This window comes from Talpa occidentalis, unplaced genomic scaffold, assembly GCF_014898055.3.
Source record: "Talpa occidentalis isolate TD23 unplaced genomic scaffold, MPIMG_talOcc4v2.1 talOcc4.7, whole genome shotgun sequence".
NCBI classification, from domain to species: Eukaryota; Metazoa; Chordata; class Mammalia; order Eulipotyphla; family Talpidae; genus Talpa; species Talpa occidentalis.
The window spans coordinates 29,009,836-29,025,368 of NW_023605083.1; the positions used below are offsets into that span (position 1 = coordinate 29,009,836).

The 15,533-nt window shown below is 38.1% G+C and overlaps 1 protein-coding gene and 1 long non-coding RNA gene across 13 annotated transcripts in view; one reads left to right on the forward strand and one right to left on the reverse strand.

The window, feature by feature from the left end:
• Window positions 1-15,153, forward strand: part of LOC129144889 (uncharacterized) — a 90,689-nt gene extending 75,536 nt beyond the window's left edge. Inside the window, exons 6-7 of the long non-coding RNA XR_008549690.1 lie at window positions 14,526-14,659; window positions 15,110-15,153. This is a non-coding gene — a long non-coding RNA (uncharacterized LOC129144889). The remainder of the gene's footprint in view (window positions 1-14,525; window positions 14,660-15,109) is intronic.
• TRPM3 (transient receptor potential cation channel subfamily M member 3) overlaps window positions 1-15,533 on the reverse strand; it is a 512,968-nt gene that overhangs the window by 210,273 nt on the left and 287,162 nt on the right. For all 12 annotated transcript variants that reach the window (XM_054689399.1, XM_054689395.1, XM_054689398.1 and 9 more), the window contains exon 6: window positions 2,451-2,622. In XM_054689399.1, coding sequence (XP_054545374.1) covers window positions 2,451-2,622 — 172 coding nt within the window. The remainder of the gene's footprint in view (window positions 1-2,450; window positions 2,623-15,533) is intronic.

The window sequence follows — 15,533 nt, forward strand, 5'->3', positions numbered from 1 at the left end:
ATGCTAACTCTGGGAAAGTCTTGGGTAAGCTGAGTTGGTCTCCCTCCCACAAGGAAGTTCAGGGAAGGACTGGAGAAAAAGCCAACTCATGACATCATTCACTATAGCTCCTGGGGAAATTCCTAACCCTGAGCCTTGCAACTTCCTGTGACCTCAGGGATCTCTGGTGAGCTTTGTTAACCTTTCTCCTCCCATGTCTTTTCACTGAATGTGAGCTTGTGGATTTTAGTGAAGCCTCAAATACAGTCCCAAAGCAAGGAAGAAAATTATGTTCAGAAATGACGATGACTGCAGTGACCATCCAGCTCCCTCTGCCTCCATCCCTTCCTAACTGTCCCTTAACCCACTCTGGGGGCTCAGCTTCTACTCCAAATGCTTGGCCTAATCCTGCTGTAGACTTGCAGCATTTCAGGATTTTTAAGACAGCTTTTTAGATATTTAGCATCAGCTTGGCACCTGGGGCTGGCCTCTTTACTATCTTAGTCCCTTGACTGTGTCCTTACTAGTCAACCTGCTGCTGTATTGCGACATGCCTTGATCATCCAGCAAGGAGCCAGCGTCTGCACTAATGGGAAGCAGTGTGTGCAGGCCCTGGGCTGCAGTGGCAGCCCTGATGTCCTCACCATCTGCCTTCGCTTGCTCTTTGACTCTCCACTGCTGGTGTCTGCTCCTCTCTGAGGCCGGGCCATTGTCCTCGAGTCTCCCTGGGCCTCCCCCACATTTTGTACTGCTGTGAGCTTTGGAGAAGGGCCCCTTGAGGTGCATACATAATTAAATATGCATGAACAGTTAGAATAAAGCTGCCTTTCCTGGGCCAGCCTGTAAGGCTCAAGGCCTGACAAACTGCCCTGGCTGAGTTTTAACTCCTGCTGGCCCCACCTGGGCTGGGTGTGCAGCTCACACTACCACACACCCAGCTCTCCTCCTAACACCGTGGACAACTGGGCCAGTTGCTACAAGGGCCTGGTACAAAAATATGCTATGCTTTTCTGGACAGATTTTGTCTCATTTCTCAGTACTGAACTTGACCCAAAATTTAGTCCCTGTCCTCCTGGCTCCATCTCTTTCAGAGTTCAGGTCACTCCTATTTAAGATTTCATTCTTAATCTTATGGTGGAAGAAAGGTTTATATAGCCTATAAAAACCTAAATTGATTAAGTACATAACATATAAAATATAATAAAATAATAAAATTCAACTTTGGCACTAAAAACCTACCATCTCTCGGTATGGTGCTTTGTTACATCTAGTGTCTGCTTGTCTTGGGATCAATTTTCTAGTCATTCTACTCTTTTTCCAAAAGATGTCTACCTTGGAGTAGTGCCATCCTTTCTCTCTTCAAAAATTGTTGGGAATTCTTAGAAGAAAGAGGGTTTCCTAATACAATTTTGACTTTAGGCCTACGCCGACATTTATTATCCCAGGCTTCCCTGTGAAAAAGATGAAAGCATGAAACTCGGCTGCCTAAATAGTAGTAGTTCCTGAAAGGTGGAACCAGAAAAGAGAGGCTTGGAAAAAAGAAATGGTAAACTGGTAGGCAGAACATCCCAGCTCTGTGACAAAGGTGAGTTTAGGCAGGAAGACCCATTTGTGACAGATACAGAGGAAAGACTGGAGAAGAGAAAAGCCCTTTGGAATACTGGCCCACAGAGCTTTTGAAAACTACTGTCTAAAGAGAAACTTCTTTGTTTGGAATCCCATACTTTGAACGTTGAATCAATTAGATCCAAGTTTCCCTGGTGGGAGGTACAATTACTACTATTCGAGCTGATCATCAAACCTCAGATGTTACTCTGTTTAAACAAACTGAAGTTTAATTTGTGAAGAAGGATTCTAGATTACTTTAATACCTCTATCACATCTAAATGTGAGCCACTTACAAAACACACAAGTACTAATGAGATTATTTTAGTACAAACATAGATGTGTAGTATGTGGGACACATACATACATATGTACCTATCTAAGTACATATCTAGAGACAATGAATGCATATATAACATTAAGAGACAAAATTAATGTTTCGTCAAGATGTCTGCACATGGTGCTCAAGCTCAGAGAATGGCAGTTCGCTTGAAATGTCTTTGTACAGCCAAATCTGTGCCAAGATCAAAATACGAATTTTTTAAGCCACCAAAAATAGACTAATAAATAAAAGCAAATTCTCTGGGTGCCTCAGAGTATTTTGTGTCGGAAGTAGGTAAAATTTAGAGAAAAACCTTATTCACAAACCCCAGACAGGGTTGAATTTTTCATGCCTAATATGTGAGCTCGAGGCCACTATAGTGTAACCACTTTTACAAGCGTCTTCCTCCAGACAACTTCCTCTGATTCTAACTACTGACCTGTCACAAATAATGATCCATGTTGAAATAGGTTCAAGTTTTTATCATACTGCTGAATGGCACACTTGCTAGGATGTAAGGCAGTGGGAATGAGAGCCTACTTACTTGTGTTTATCTTCTGGAGTGAAATATGCTTTTCCAGTTGTCTCCTAAGTTTCACCTCTGCTCCATATTTCCCAGTGGTTCCATTGTCGGCCAGAATGAAGTGGGAATGCATGCTGTTGAGAACAGTGAGCTTGCTCATGGGGTTGGACATGGTCTGGTATGGCCGGACAACCTGCAGGAAAGAGTCAGAAGTCAGAAAAAAGGAAACAAGGTGAAAAGGAGAATTGGGAAGGAGAGAGGAAATAGAGAAGGGAAATCCATTCTTTAATTTGGTGAAAGTATGGTCAACATGTGGAGAGGCAACATTTGTGGTAGATGTTTCGTTCAAAGTAAGATTATGCTGAAAAGATTATATTTTTATTTCCTGGGCTTCTATAATAACAGAATTCATGCTTTCATTGCACTAAAAAACTGTTGTGTGAATGATTGTTTCATTTTGAGGTTGATTTTTTTAGTTGGTGAACCAAAGCTATTTTTCAAATGTAATTTGTTTCCTTCCTTCTCTTCTTCATGATGTCCTTACTGTAATAGGCACTATACTAGAGCAGAACAATCTTGATTCTGGAGAATGGTGGGGACTGGATGGTGTGGGGGTGATCTCTGTTCAAGTCAGATAGTAACCTTAGGTCTACTATTTAAAACCAATATATCTCTTATCAGACACTTAAGTGGAAATATTGAATGTAAAAATAACTGTTTCATGAAACTAATGTGAATCAGGCCCAAAATGCTCATCTCTATCTTATTTATCTTTATTCTGTCCTTAATTTGAATTTCATTGTGAATTATACTACCAGCAATTCTTTGTGTGGTCTTACTAAGTATTGATACAAAAATAAAAGCAAAAACTAATGTGAGCTTGTTATTTATATTATCTATGTTTCTTGCAACAATCTTACAGGGTAAATGCTGTTATATTTACACAAATAGGTGAAGTAGGTAATCTAAAAGTTCACTACACACAACCAGAATTCACACCAAGGTCTGCCTTATTCCCCATTGCTAGCTTGCTTGGATATTGTTGGAATAAGATGATGTGCTGAAAATCTACTTTTAAAATATTTAGGAAGAAATGTCTCCCAAGAGGATGAAAAGGACCATTCATCAAGCTCATTGTTACATCACCCAAGACATTATCCCTGTACTGAAATCATTGAAATTGACAGGATAGAAAAGAAATGCCACTGGGTTTTTATTTTTGTGCCTTTGTGTGGTGTATCCATTTATTATGGAGTTGGGGGGCTCTTGTTCATTTTCAGTATGAAATAGTTCACCATAAAAATCTCCAGTAAGAATGACTAGTTTTGTTAGAAGACTTACAAAGTGATTTGACAAGGGCAATCTTCAGTAGTAAAGATCTTGTGAAAGTTAAATTTTAGACCTCAATGCTGATTTCAAAACCCCACATTTGAATGTGCCTGGCAAACAGAATCTACTTGATAAACAGTGAATGAATAAATAGGAAAACTGTTTAGACAGACATGCTTTTGTTCAAAACTGAAGGGAAAAAAAATCCTTTTCTGAATCCTTTGAGAATTTAATCTAAATTTATAATGTGTAACTCTGAGCTTTTGAAATATCCTTTGGTCCTTTTGCTATATGTCCTATTTGTTAATGTACCATTAAGATAACAATCATTTGTAGCTTCATTTTAGTAGTCTCTTATTAAGGAAACCCATGCCTTTTGATTATTGTTTCCAGTAATCACATGGAACAGTATTCAATTACTCCTTTGTTTAGATGAGTGAATGAGTTTCCCCCAAAAGAGAGACAGTGGTTTGCTCACCCCATCCTGGGTTCTTTATCTCTGGAAGAAGTAGGTTGCTTGTGGTTGAGATTCCCATTTTATTGTTACTCATTTTTGTTCATAAAACATTCATTCTACAGCAGAGTGCAAGCTGATAAATATTAATGCTTTGTTGAAAGAGGCTTAGCAGAATGACTTTCTCTATTCTTAAAGTGGCTCTGCACTGTGCTTTTGTACAAAAGGAAAATGCTTTAGTTATTGTTCCCTCTTTCCGAACGCAGCTCCTCCAAGGCTCCATGCCAGGAGGAGGAATTCCCAAAGTAGTTCTGTGGGAGGCAGGGGACAGTGGATTTCTGGAGGTTACATGTGATAGTGAACCCTAGACATTTGTTCCAGCTGAGACTTGAGGACAAGTATTTCAGTTCCTGAGAACCTAATTAAGGATTATCAGTGAAATTTTCAAGTGAATAAAGGAGTGAAATGATTCTGGCCCAAGTGATATACTCAGTACAATCTGAGAATAAATGAACATAATAAATCATCTGACTATATTTTATTTTATGTAACAATTTTGAGAAAACAAATTGTTTTCTCTACCACTGTTTTCTAAGGACAATGGTACTTCAGCTTTTTGAGTTTCTACTGTCTTTTCTTGTGAAACCTAGAGCCCCAGTTCTTTGGGAATACTGTACATTTGAACCTGTCATGGCAAAAGGGTCAACTTTGAAGTATCATTTCTTACTGCTTCTCATTTTTTTTCTATGTGAAGAAAAGTTAAAGGTGTTCACGTTTTGGCAGAAATTGCTGAAAAAATAGGGGCTAGACATCTGAAAAAATAAAATGTCCTGATTTCATCTCAAATCAGCATGGGTGAAGATAAAGCTGAGTCCTGGTACAAGCCCAATACAGGAGCTGTGGAAATCTGTTTGAATCCTGGTTTTTCCAATGGCTGTGTGAACCTGAGTCACATTTTTTATCCTGGAAGAGGGAAATGAGGAAACCATCAAACTCAGGGGGATTCGATGAGCTTATATGTACAAAGTACCTGGCGCCAAGCCTGACTCCTAGCTGGCAGCCTCCAAGTGAGAATTCCTTCTGAAACACTGCTTTATTATGAAATATACTCTAGAATTCCAACTGCAAACTAGTGACCAAATATAAATGATGAGACAAATCATCAATTTGTTTTATACCAGGGATTTAAATCAATCAATGTAAGTGAAGAAAAATAATTAGCAATCAGTTGGCAAAATATGCAAAGTGTTTTTTCTTTGCTAAGTCCTCCCAGACCGTCTAAAAGGGTGATGTTTGAGAACTATCTGTTGATTAATTGCAAAGTTGGAACTAACTTACCAAGTATTCCAGAGGAAGGCATTTTGGTCTAACTTGTCTATAAAGCGTACTTCATATTCTTCATAACAAACATAACAACAGGCTATTTTGGCTTGAGTAACAATTTACATATCTACAAAAGATTTGCTGATCTTTCTGTTACATTTCTCAAACAGAAAAAAAAAATGTCTTTTTCCGCACATGAATATAAATGATTTTTTCCCCTCTAGCAACATTTTAGAGGTAAAGCATTTCCTTTTGTTAAGAGCTCATAAAGCAGGACATTTTGGGGAAAGTGTGTGCGTGTGTGTGTATACACGTACGTACGTACATGTGCAGGTTCATGTGTAATAAGAACACTTGTGACATGTTCGTGACCAGCAGTCATGAAATTACTCTGGCATGTTTTTCAGCCAGTGTTGAATGCCCTGCAGTGTGCACTGCATAGAGTGGATCACCTTCTTTCTTAAGAACATAAGATGGTCCAGACCATGTACTATCTATCCTTGGGAGAATAGAGAAGAGATTCACTCTAATGATTTGCTGTGCTTTGTAATTTAGATGAAAAATCTGGGATGAGAAAGACTGGGTTGTGTTTGAAAAGCCCACCTATTAAGTGATCTTCCATGCTTGATAAGTAGAACAGTGTGTGTGTGTGTGTGTGTGTGTGTGTGTGTGTGTGTGTATGTATGTACAAAGTATTAGTAAGTATATGAGAAATTTGCTTAGAAATGGTTTTTAGACACTAACTGCTTTCAGGTATCATGACTAGAATACCTTTAAGTAATGACATTTTGTTTTTGTTGTCCCTGAAGTGTAGATAAGAGATGTCTTTATTTTTTTTCATACATGGTACTCTACCTTGTACTGGCTTATTGGTAAAATCCTGGTCCTAAGGACTCTGTGTATCTTGGTTATGAAACCAAGAAGCTCTCTACAGTGAAGTAGGCAGTGTTATAAGGGCTAACGAAGCCAATTCTTGCATCATGATCACTGCCAGGAGGGGAGTGACCAGAGACAATCTGGAAAAATGGAATATTTTTATGTGCTGAGGCCTGCGTTTGTTTTCCTTGGATGGGCTTAAAATTGTCACTTGAAAGTTACCCAGGATACCAGCTTGTTCCTCATCCTACCTATATTTATGATTGTTCTGGTCTAATCTAGGAGCACTTAGTGGGATATTAGGAGATGGTAGTTCTAGCTTTGAGTAACTAATTTGTGACCTTGGGCAAGGTTCTAATTCATTCATTTACTTACTGATTATTTCGTAAGGATGAGTATGTGATAAGTAGTATGCTGGCTTCAGAAGATACATAATCTTGCCATCTATATGATCTCTCACAATAAATGTTCAAACTGTATTAATTAAGAGAAAAGTCTTGGAGACAGCTTTTTCATCTATAGAAAACTTGATTGTAATTTTTAGGTTTTCTGCCTTTGAAATTGAGTCAGGACAGCTTGTGTTAAAAAGCACATTTACTTTTTCCCAAGTTAGTACAGAACAATGTCCTTCCAGGTGTATCAGCTACATAAAAGTGGTTCTCTCCTGTTATGGGGTGTCTTCTATTTAGTGGTACTTTCTACAATACAAGGGCAGTTTGGTTACCTGGGACTTCTTTCTAAATGCAACTGAATTGAACCAGGTCAGGCTTTTCAGTCATCTATTACAGGTCATTCACAGTCCCAGATCTCATGCTGGGAGGTATCAATGTGCCCAGGAAAGTAGCAGGGTAGGAGAAGTGTGGCCCCTTCAGACATCTTTTCCCTCCAGATAGCACTATGATTATAATTTATGCAGGAAGAAAATTAGCATTCATTGGCCACTCACTGTGTTCCAGGTACTGAGATAGACACTTGCATGTGGATTAATCCATTTCATGCTTATTTTATAGTCAAAACTATAGCAGTTCAGAGAAGTGGTGTCTTGACTAAATTTGTCCAAATGTAATTTGTTAGTCTTTCCTTTTAAATCATATGTAGGTCTTAAATTCCTGTGCAGTAGACATTTAGAGGAAAGACAGAGGACCCAGCTTAATTTTAAATTTATAGAGGATATTATGATTTTGCTGCTGGTCATTTTTGTAAGTGGATCATCTGGACATTAAAATCCTTCTGACAGTTGATCAGATTATTTCCAGATGAGTCACCTAGAGCTGTATAACATACAGAGGCCATGAAGGTGCCAGCAGGCAGCAAAATAGGGTTTTGTAGTTCAAAGAGTGAGAAACAAAAGGAGTGGCAAGGTTCTGTTGGCATCAGGCATGCCATTGCTACGGGGATGAGGGGCTACCACTGAGAAGTGGAAAGTGACCTCTGTGTCTGAGACAAAGGAATGTAGGGACTGTAAAAATGAAAAAAAATAAAATAAGGCATAGGAAGGACTGAGCTAGCAGGGACAATGACTTATTTCCTATTCAGACAACTCAGCTGTAAGTCTAGGTATAAAGCAGAGTCTTTCTGAAACCCAGATGCTGCCTCTCAGCTCAGGAATCTAAACAAGACACCAGCAGACCCAGGGATCCATCTCTAAAGAGTGCCCAGATACTTCAGCTGTTTGACTCCCCCTAAAGCCCCCAGGAGGTACAATTATATCTTTTTGCAGCCTTTTGAAAATGTGTCCTTCGACTCATGAGCTAAGAAGAGTGGCACCATCCTTATTTCAGGCTTTCCTTTTGAATAGATTCACCTCTTTCTGCTCAGTCCCGAGGGAAGGCTTGTGCTAACCAGAACCAAGGCCCACTAGCAGTGGGAAAAGGTCCCTGAATTATGAAAGGTGTGAGATGACTTGCTTTAGAAAATCATCATGTGTCAGGTTGGGTAATTTTAAAATACCTTCAGACATTCTTGAAAATAATCTGTCTGGGCTGGATTCAGTGACTCTCTTCTAAGAAATGAAAGTGTTGTATTTAACTTCCAAAAAGTAGATTATAAAAAGGTTCCTCTTAGTTCTCTCTTGGATCACTTAACCTGGGTGGAACCAGTTGCCATGTTAATAAAGCAGTCTTCTGGAAAGGTCCATATAGTGAGGAACTCCTACCAAAAGCCATGTGACTAAGTCACCTTGAAAGAGGGTACTGTAACCCTGTTCAGTCCTCCAGATGATGCATCCCCAACCAAAATCCTGACTGTAACCTTAGGAGTGACCCCAAGCCAGAAGTGCCCACATAAGCCACTCACAAAATCCTGATCTACAGAAACTATAAGATAATGGATGTTGTTGTAAGCCATTAGGTTTGGGGGTAATTTGTTACACAGTGATAGATAACTAATACAACAGATGATGATACAATGTATCATGCTCTCGGAGGCTTCAAAGTGTAATTCTCTTTCTTCTGCATCATAAATTCATGACATCTAGCCCTCTGAGTCCTCTGTGAGGCCTGCCATTTCTTCTCTACACTCAAATCAGTCCTGGTTCCTGGCCCCACTGGCTGAGACCATCATCTCTCACTCTTCACATGACTGACCCCAGCACTGTCCTTCCTTGCTGGGCAGGTGATCTGTTTGCTGTGCCTACACACTTGCTAGTTGGGTGATCCTATGCAGGTTCTTTATCTTCTGTGTCTTCACACGTAAATGGAGATTAATTATGAATTTAACTACCTCACTGGGATTTTGTAAGGATCAAATGAGATTTAAAACTCATAGGACAATGCACATCTGAAATCAAATAAATGACAGCTACTAGTATTATGGAGAAGCATATTGCATAACCAATAAGGATATGGTCTTGGGAGCTAGCTGGCCAAGGTTTAATCCCCAGCTACATGCTTTATTAGTCCTGTAACACTGGGCAAGTTACTTAAACTCTTTGTGCATAGTTTTACCAGCAGCAGCATGGGAAAGATGGCAGTGAAACTAAAAATAACAATTTCTGAGTGCTATTATGGGAACTAAATGACTATTAAGTGCTGATACTATTGTTACTATTATTGTTTCAGTGATAAATGACATGCTACAGCGTCAAAATTTTGCCGCCAACCCTTTGCATACATATTTCTTCCACTTCTTCAGTTGCAAGGGGATAGATGGTTAATCTTTTTAGCTCTGGACTCCTCACCAAATAGCCACTCTAGATATTACTTCATCAATTATCTCCTTTCTTTGCCTCCATTTCCACCACAAACATATATAAACAGATTGTACTTTTTTCCATCTGGAAAAAATACTTCCCACATCATGACTCCCTTCAGCTCCCCAAATGTCTTCTCATCGCAGCCAACCTCCAAGAGAGTGGTTTCTGCTTTCTGTCTCTACCTTTTCAGTTCTCCCTCACCAACCCTTCAACATCTTTCTAAAATAGCTTTGACCAGCAATGTCAATGATATCTGTCCTGAGCACTTCAATGTGTTCTTCACTTCTACAGCCTCTCAGTTGTACTTGGCATTGATCACTCCTCCCTGTCAGTCCTTCTTTGGTCTCCTTTGCAGGCTGCTTTTCAAATGCTTCCTAAGCACTCAGTGATCAAGATGCAGGGGTGGTCCCTCCATTTGTTCCTCTTCACATTCTCCTTTGGTGATTCCCACAATGACTTTATCTCCCTTATGCAGATCCCTTCCAAATCCAAATAGAGACATCTTTCTTCTGACCTTCCACCTCATATACTCATTAGCCTGCTTGACATTTCCACATAAATATGCAAAAGGAAATTTGAAGTCAACATGTCCAAATCCAAGCCTGACACTGTCTTACTGAAATTGCATCCCCAGTGTAGCCTGAATGTAGCCCGACCTAGTGTGGTAAGGGTCAGTGAGCACTAGTTCCTGTATTATTCTTAAAAGATTCATTGGGGCTTCTTGTCGCTGGACTTTTCCTCTCACATCCTGTGCATACATCTTATCTAATAACATAGTCATAGAAGTTCAATAAATTCCATGGAAGAACCACTCCTGGGAAGCTTTTAAGCTTACAATATGAAGTCATATTTGGCTTGCCTTAGAAATAAGTAACAAATGTCCTGAGTTGGTAAGTATACCAGAACAATGAATTAAACTTGCTTGGCTTGAAATATAAAGATGACATGAAAAGAACACTTTCTAATTAAATATAAGAACTTAAAGGTTATGAAATTCTGAAAATCTATAGTTTAAGGAAAGTTGAAGATATCATTGAATGTCAAAATTTAATAACCATATAAGTTAATGTGTTGGAAATCTACCCAAATACAATTTCCGTCCTCAAGATAGAATGAAAAGTGCTTTCTTGTGATCCTGTCTAGATTTTTCATTTGGCATGTATTTTGTTAATCTAGATATGGGAAAAGACAAATAATGAGCCCATCTAAAACTTTCCAACTATTTGAAATAATTCTGGTGAAATTATTTAGAGAAATCTAAATATAAAATGAATCATGTGCAAGTTATTCTTCATTGCAAGTTCTTTCTTGAATTTACTTTCATAGTCTATCCAAGTTGAGATTCTCTAGGGACACAGAAAAGAGCTTTCTCTTTATTCTCACTGAGTCTGTTTTTGAATTCAATCTATAGGCATGAGATATTGTTAGTCGCAATGTTGGCAAACAAAAACATACTATCATTTTCTTATATCTTACTTGGTTTACTAATCATATTACTTGGGTTTTGGAGATCGTGGATATTGGTTCTAACCCTTAGTTTCTTTACTACAGAAAGGGAAAATATATGCATCATAGGGCTGATATATGCAATCATAGAACATAGCCTCAAATAATAACTTAATAAATTATAATTACTCTCATGTTCATAAAATTCATGTGAAGATATAGCAAGTGATTTTATAGTCCATTTAGAGTTGAAGAAATCAAATTTCACAGACTTTAAGTAACATGTCAGTGCCTCATGTTCATGCAAACTATTATGTTAGCGGTTAAGAAATGAAACAAGCAGTTCATCTCCACTTCTAAGGCATTTTAAAATTAAGTTGGGGAAGAAGACAGTTGTGGGAGAGTTGCAATCATGAAGATGACACTATAGGTAAAGTTAGAGAAGACATCTTGGTGGAAGTGAGCCTTGTGTTCAAATGAAGGCTAGTATGATTTGTAGTGGAAGGTGAAGCAGTGGGAATAACATGAAGTGAAAGAGGTGGTGTTAACTTAAAGTGAAAGAGGTGGTGTTAAGTTAAACAGTTAACTTAAACAGAACAATATTTGTTTTCGTGTCTAATGGGAGGACAAAAACATTATTACCATGTCAGAATTCATAGTATTACTCGTCATGAGAGGAGTAAACATTCTCATTGTTTTGAACTATTTATTGAGAAAAGGTTTGGTTTAACAGAGTGGAAGGTATTTGTATTTCAAAAAGTAAGGCTAATCCTATATCAGATTGTTGGTGTATCTTGCTTCTTTCAAAGTGTTTAGAGACAATACTGTTATTACTCTACATTTCTTTGCCCTCATAGCCAACAGGCAGAATTCTCATCCCCTTAGGTTGCTACATAAGAAAACAGTTTTACATTTAGAAGCTTAGTTAAAAAACACCCCTCCCCTAGTCACAGTGGTATGATCAAGCTCAGAAATATGACTCTTGATAAGTGGTGAACTAGACTGAGATTTATCATTATATTTTTCTCATAACATTTATTTTCTCTGTAGCCTGAATTTCCTCCTGACCAATCCATCATCATCAATGTTTATTGAGTAACTACTGTGTGTGAGGTTCTAAGCTGAACTCTGAGAATCTAAAAATACATGTCCTGTACCTTTAAAGACTAACTTAAAGCCTAGCTAAGAAATCAAAATTGAAGGCACAAAAATACTTTAGAATATCTAGAAGTAAATAGAAGGGCAAGTTAATCTCTCTACATTCAGGAAAAGTATTTGCACTTATAGTGCCATTCAAAAAGGATATTCAAACCCTAAGGTGGATAGCAACTGCTAGGTTGACTACCACTACGTCCAGTGATAAAATAACTCCAGTAGTAGTTGAATGTTCAGCTTATAAAAGTGCTCACTCTAATGTCTGCCTCATGGAGATAAAAATTTCTATGTTTTTAACCAGTTCGGAAATCTAATAAAATATCTGGCATAATAAATGGAGGCTTTTTAAAATCCTTAATATTTATGTCAAGTAAATCTCCTAGATTTCATGTTTACTTGCTGCCACTTCAATATTATCCTGGAATACATACAATAGACTTGACCAAAACTGCAGTGAATGAAAAATTATTTTTCAGATAATTGCATTTTGATAGAATTCTGCAATGTTAAAGATTTTAAATATATCAGCTTTTTTCTTCTGCTACATGATGTTTGATTCTAAAAATGTTTATTTTTCATGTTATATCAGATGTGAGTTTGATGATATAAAATGGAAGAAAGCATAGAAGGCACTAAGCTAAGCGTGCTAGGAAAACTATTGTAACCACTTAAGCAGCTTACCAGGTACACTTGTACTTTGGTGGTTTCTAGGGCATTTCGCCAGTGCCCACCAATTTTGTTGCTTATACTTTTAATGAACACCTAGCATCATGTTCATCTTTAATGATCACACTAGAATAGCAAGCATATCAACAATTTCCCTCCAATTGTCATAAATCCTGTAGACTTATTATTTGGAGCACAAGTGTTATTTTAACTTGAAAAGCAATTATTACACAGAACCTGGCAAATTCTATGCCGAATGCAGTTCTCCAATTTGGTGGTGGTGGTGGAGGGGAAATGTATTAGAGTGGTCAAGACTCAATTGATCTTGGTTGAAGATTAATGAAACACTCAAATACAAGTTTTCTTTTATTCCCCTGTGCTCTTTATAACCTGTCAATTTGATTTCCTTTTCTCAGTGGCCTCTCTATAGGTTCATGTAGACCTTTGCGAGCTGTGTTTTTTTGCCACTATCTGAAAGAACATTCCTACTTGGTATATGTTGGTAACTTATTTGGAAGGGTCTAGAGACACTGTTACCATGAATTAATATGGAAAGCTTTTGAGTGTTCCCAGACCCCAAAAGTAACCTACTCGAACTCACCAAATAGGAATGTTCTACTTTCAGGTAGTGGGGGAAAGCTGTATGAGACGCCCATAAGCAGGCACAGCGAATGAATGTGCTCATCTTACTGAAGATATGAGGGGCTTTCCTGCCTTCTGTGCTGGGACCACGTTTCACTGAGAAGTCCCATTTGCATAAGCACATTAGGTTCTTATCAGCATACAATTGAGAGGAGGGGAATCAAAGAACAAAGTCGGAATTGAAGGAAAATAAATCAGGTGATTCTAGCAACTGAGCAAGGCAGGTAGATGTGATGGAAGCACTGTCTTTCTGCAGTCCTATAGCATTTACAAGATGAACGAACAAAATGAAATGCATAGACAACGGAGGTAGTTTTATTACTCTATTTTGAACAAAGAAATAATCAACTTCATTTTCATTAGTTGGTGTGATAAGAAAGTTACATAATGTCCACCCATTAAATTATAATGTCAGGTTTATATGAACTGTGGTTTACATGATTTTGAACTTTTAAAATTGACTTCTGAATAATCATAACATTTTAAATGAATCATTTAATAAAGTATACTATTGAATATTTTTTTGTATTGGGAGGATTTTGGCATCTCTTAATCCTTTAAGAAATATATTCTAGTTCACAGCCAATACACTTAAAAGCCAATTTGTAATCTAAGGGAAGTATTAATCCAAGTATTTTCATCACAGAATAATACAAGATACTATGAAAAAAAATTGGTACTGACAATTCTGTCAACATAATATTTTAGAAATTGCTACTTTAGTTATTCAGTCTGTATGTTATATAAATAGCAAATAAATTATAATTGAGATACCAGTAAAACTAGTATCTCATTCTTGACCTATTCAGGATAAATTAATGTTCTGCCATGTATATTGTTACCAATATGGACTTTTTTTTAACCACTAAGATTCTGAGGGATTTGAAGAGTATTCTACTGCTTGTGTTTCATGATATTTGACTTTTTAAACTCAGTTTTTGCATTACTTTTTTTAAAAAAAGCCAATCCTTTGTTTCATTGAAATAAGATGGTTTATTTTCAATATTTTCAGGAACGTCCACATTGTTTTCTGAGGGGTTGGACCTGTCCACGCTGCACCAACAGTGGATGAGAGATCCTTTTTCTCCATTGCAGCAGTATTTACAAAAGCTGAGTTATGGAAGCAACCCAAGTGTCAAAGGACTGGTAAGTGGATTGAGGAGCTATGTGGTGTCTTCTAAGCAGAGAGACAGAGGAAAGAAACAGGCGCTAGAACGCTGGAATACTATTCAGCTATTAATAAAAATTCACAACATAGATGAAGATGGAGGGAATTATGCTTAGTAGAATCAGTAAGAAGGAGAAAAACAAATACTGCATGATTTCACTCATATGCAGACTAGAGAAACAAAACCAAACCCTAGAAATATGACTACCAAATCCAGGCTCTTAGAGGGGAGACATGGGATGGGGAAAAAGTAGGGTGGAGGTGGGCAATACACATCTAAGCATGTGAGTATTCCTCTAACTCATACAGTATTTTCCATACATTTACCTCACTAATAAAAATAAAAAGGTTTCCCTACACTGCAACACAGTAGAAGCAGCTGAAGAGCTGTTAATACTCAACCTCTTTGATTTTATTTTTTTCCTCAGAGACTGAATGCACTTGGAGACGAGAGTGTGGAGAGAAGAGGGAAGACAGGTAAGTGGAAAGAAGAGGTTAGGGAACAGGGGAAGAGAAAGTGGAGAGACAGGAGAGAAGCAGCCAGACACACAGAGGGAAAGGAGATCAAATAGGGAGATTGGAGAGACAGGAGGGAAAGTGAAGGGAAGAGAGGAGAACGTGGAGACAGTGGGAAGAGATGGGAGAGGAGAGAGAGGTGAGAAGTTGAGACAGAATAAAAGGGGAGAAGGAGAGAGGGGAACTAGAAAAGAGAAATACAGAGGGAATAGGAAACTATGGAGGACAGTGGAGAGAGAATAGGGACAACAGGGGATAGAGGCGGGGAGTGTGGTGGAAAGAGGCAGGGAGAAGATGAGAGGGAATAACAGGAGAGAGGACAGGGAAGGCAACTGG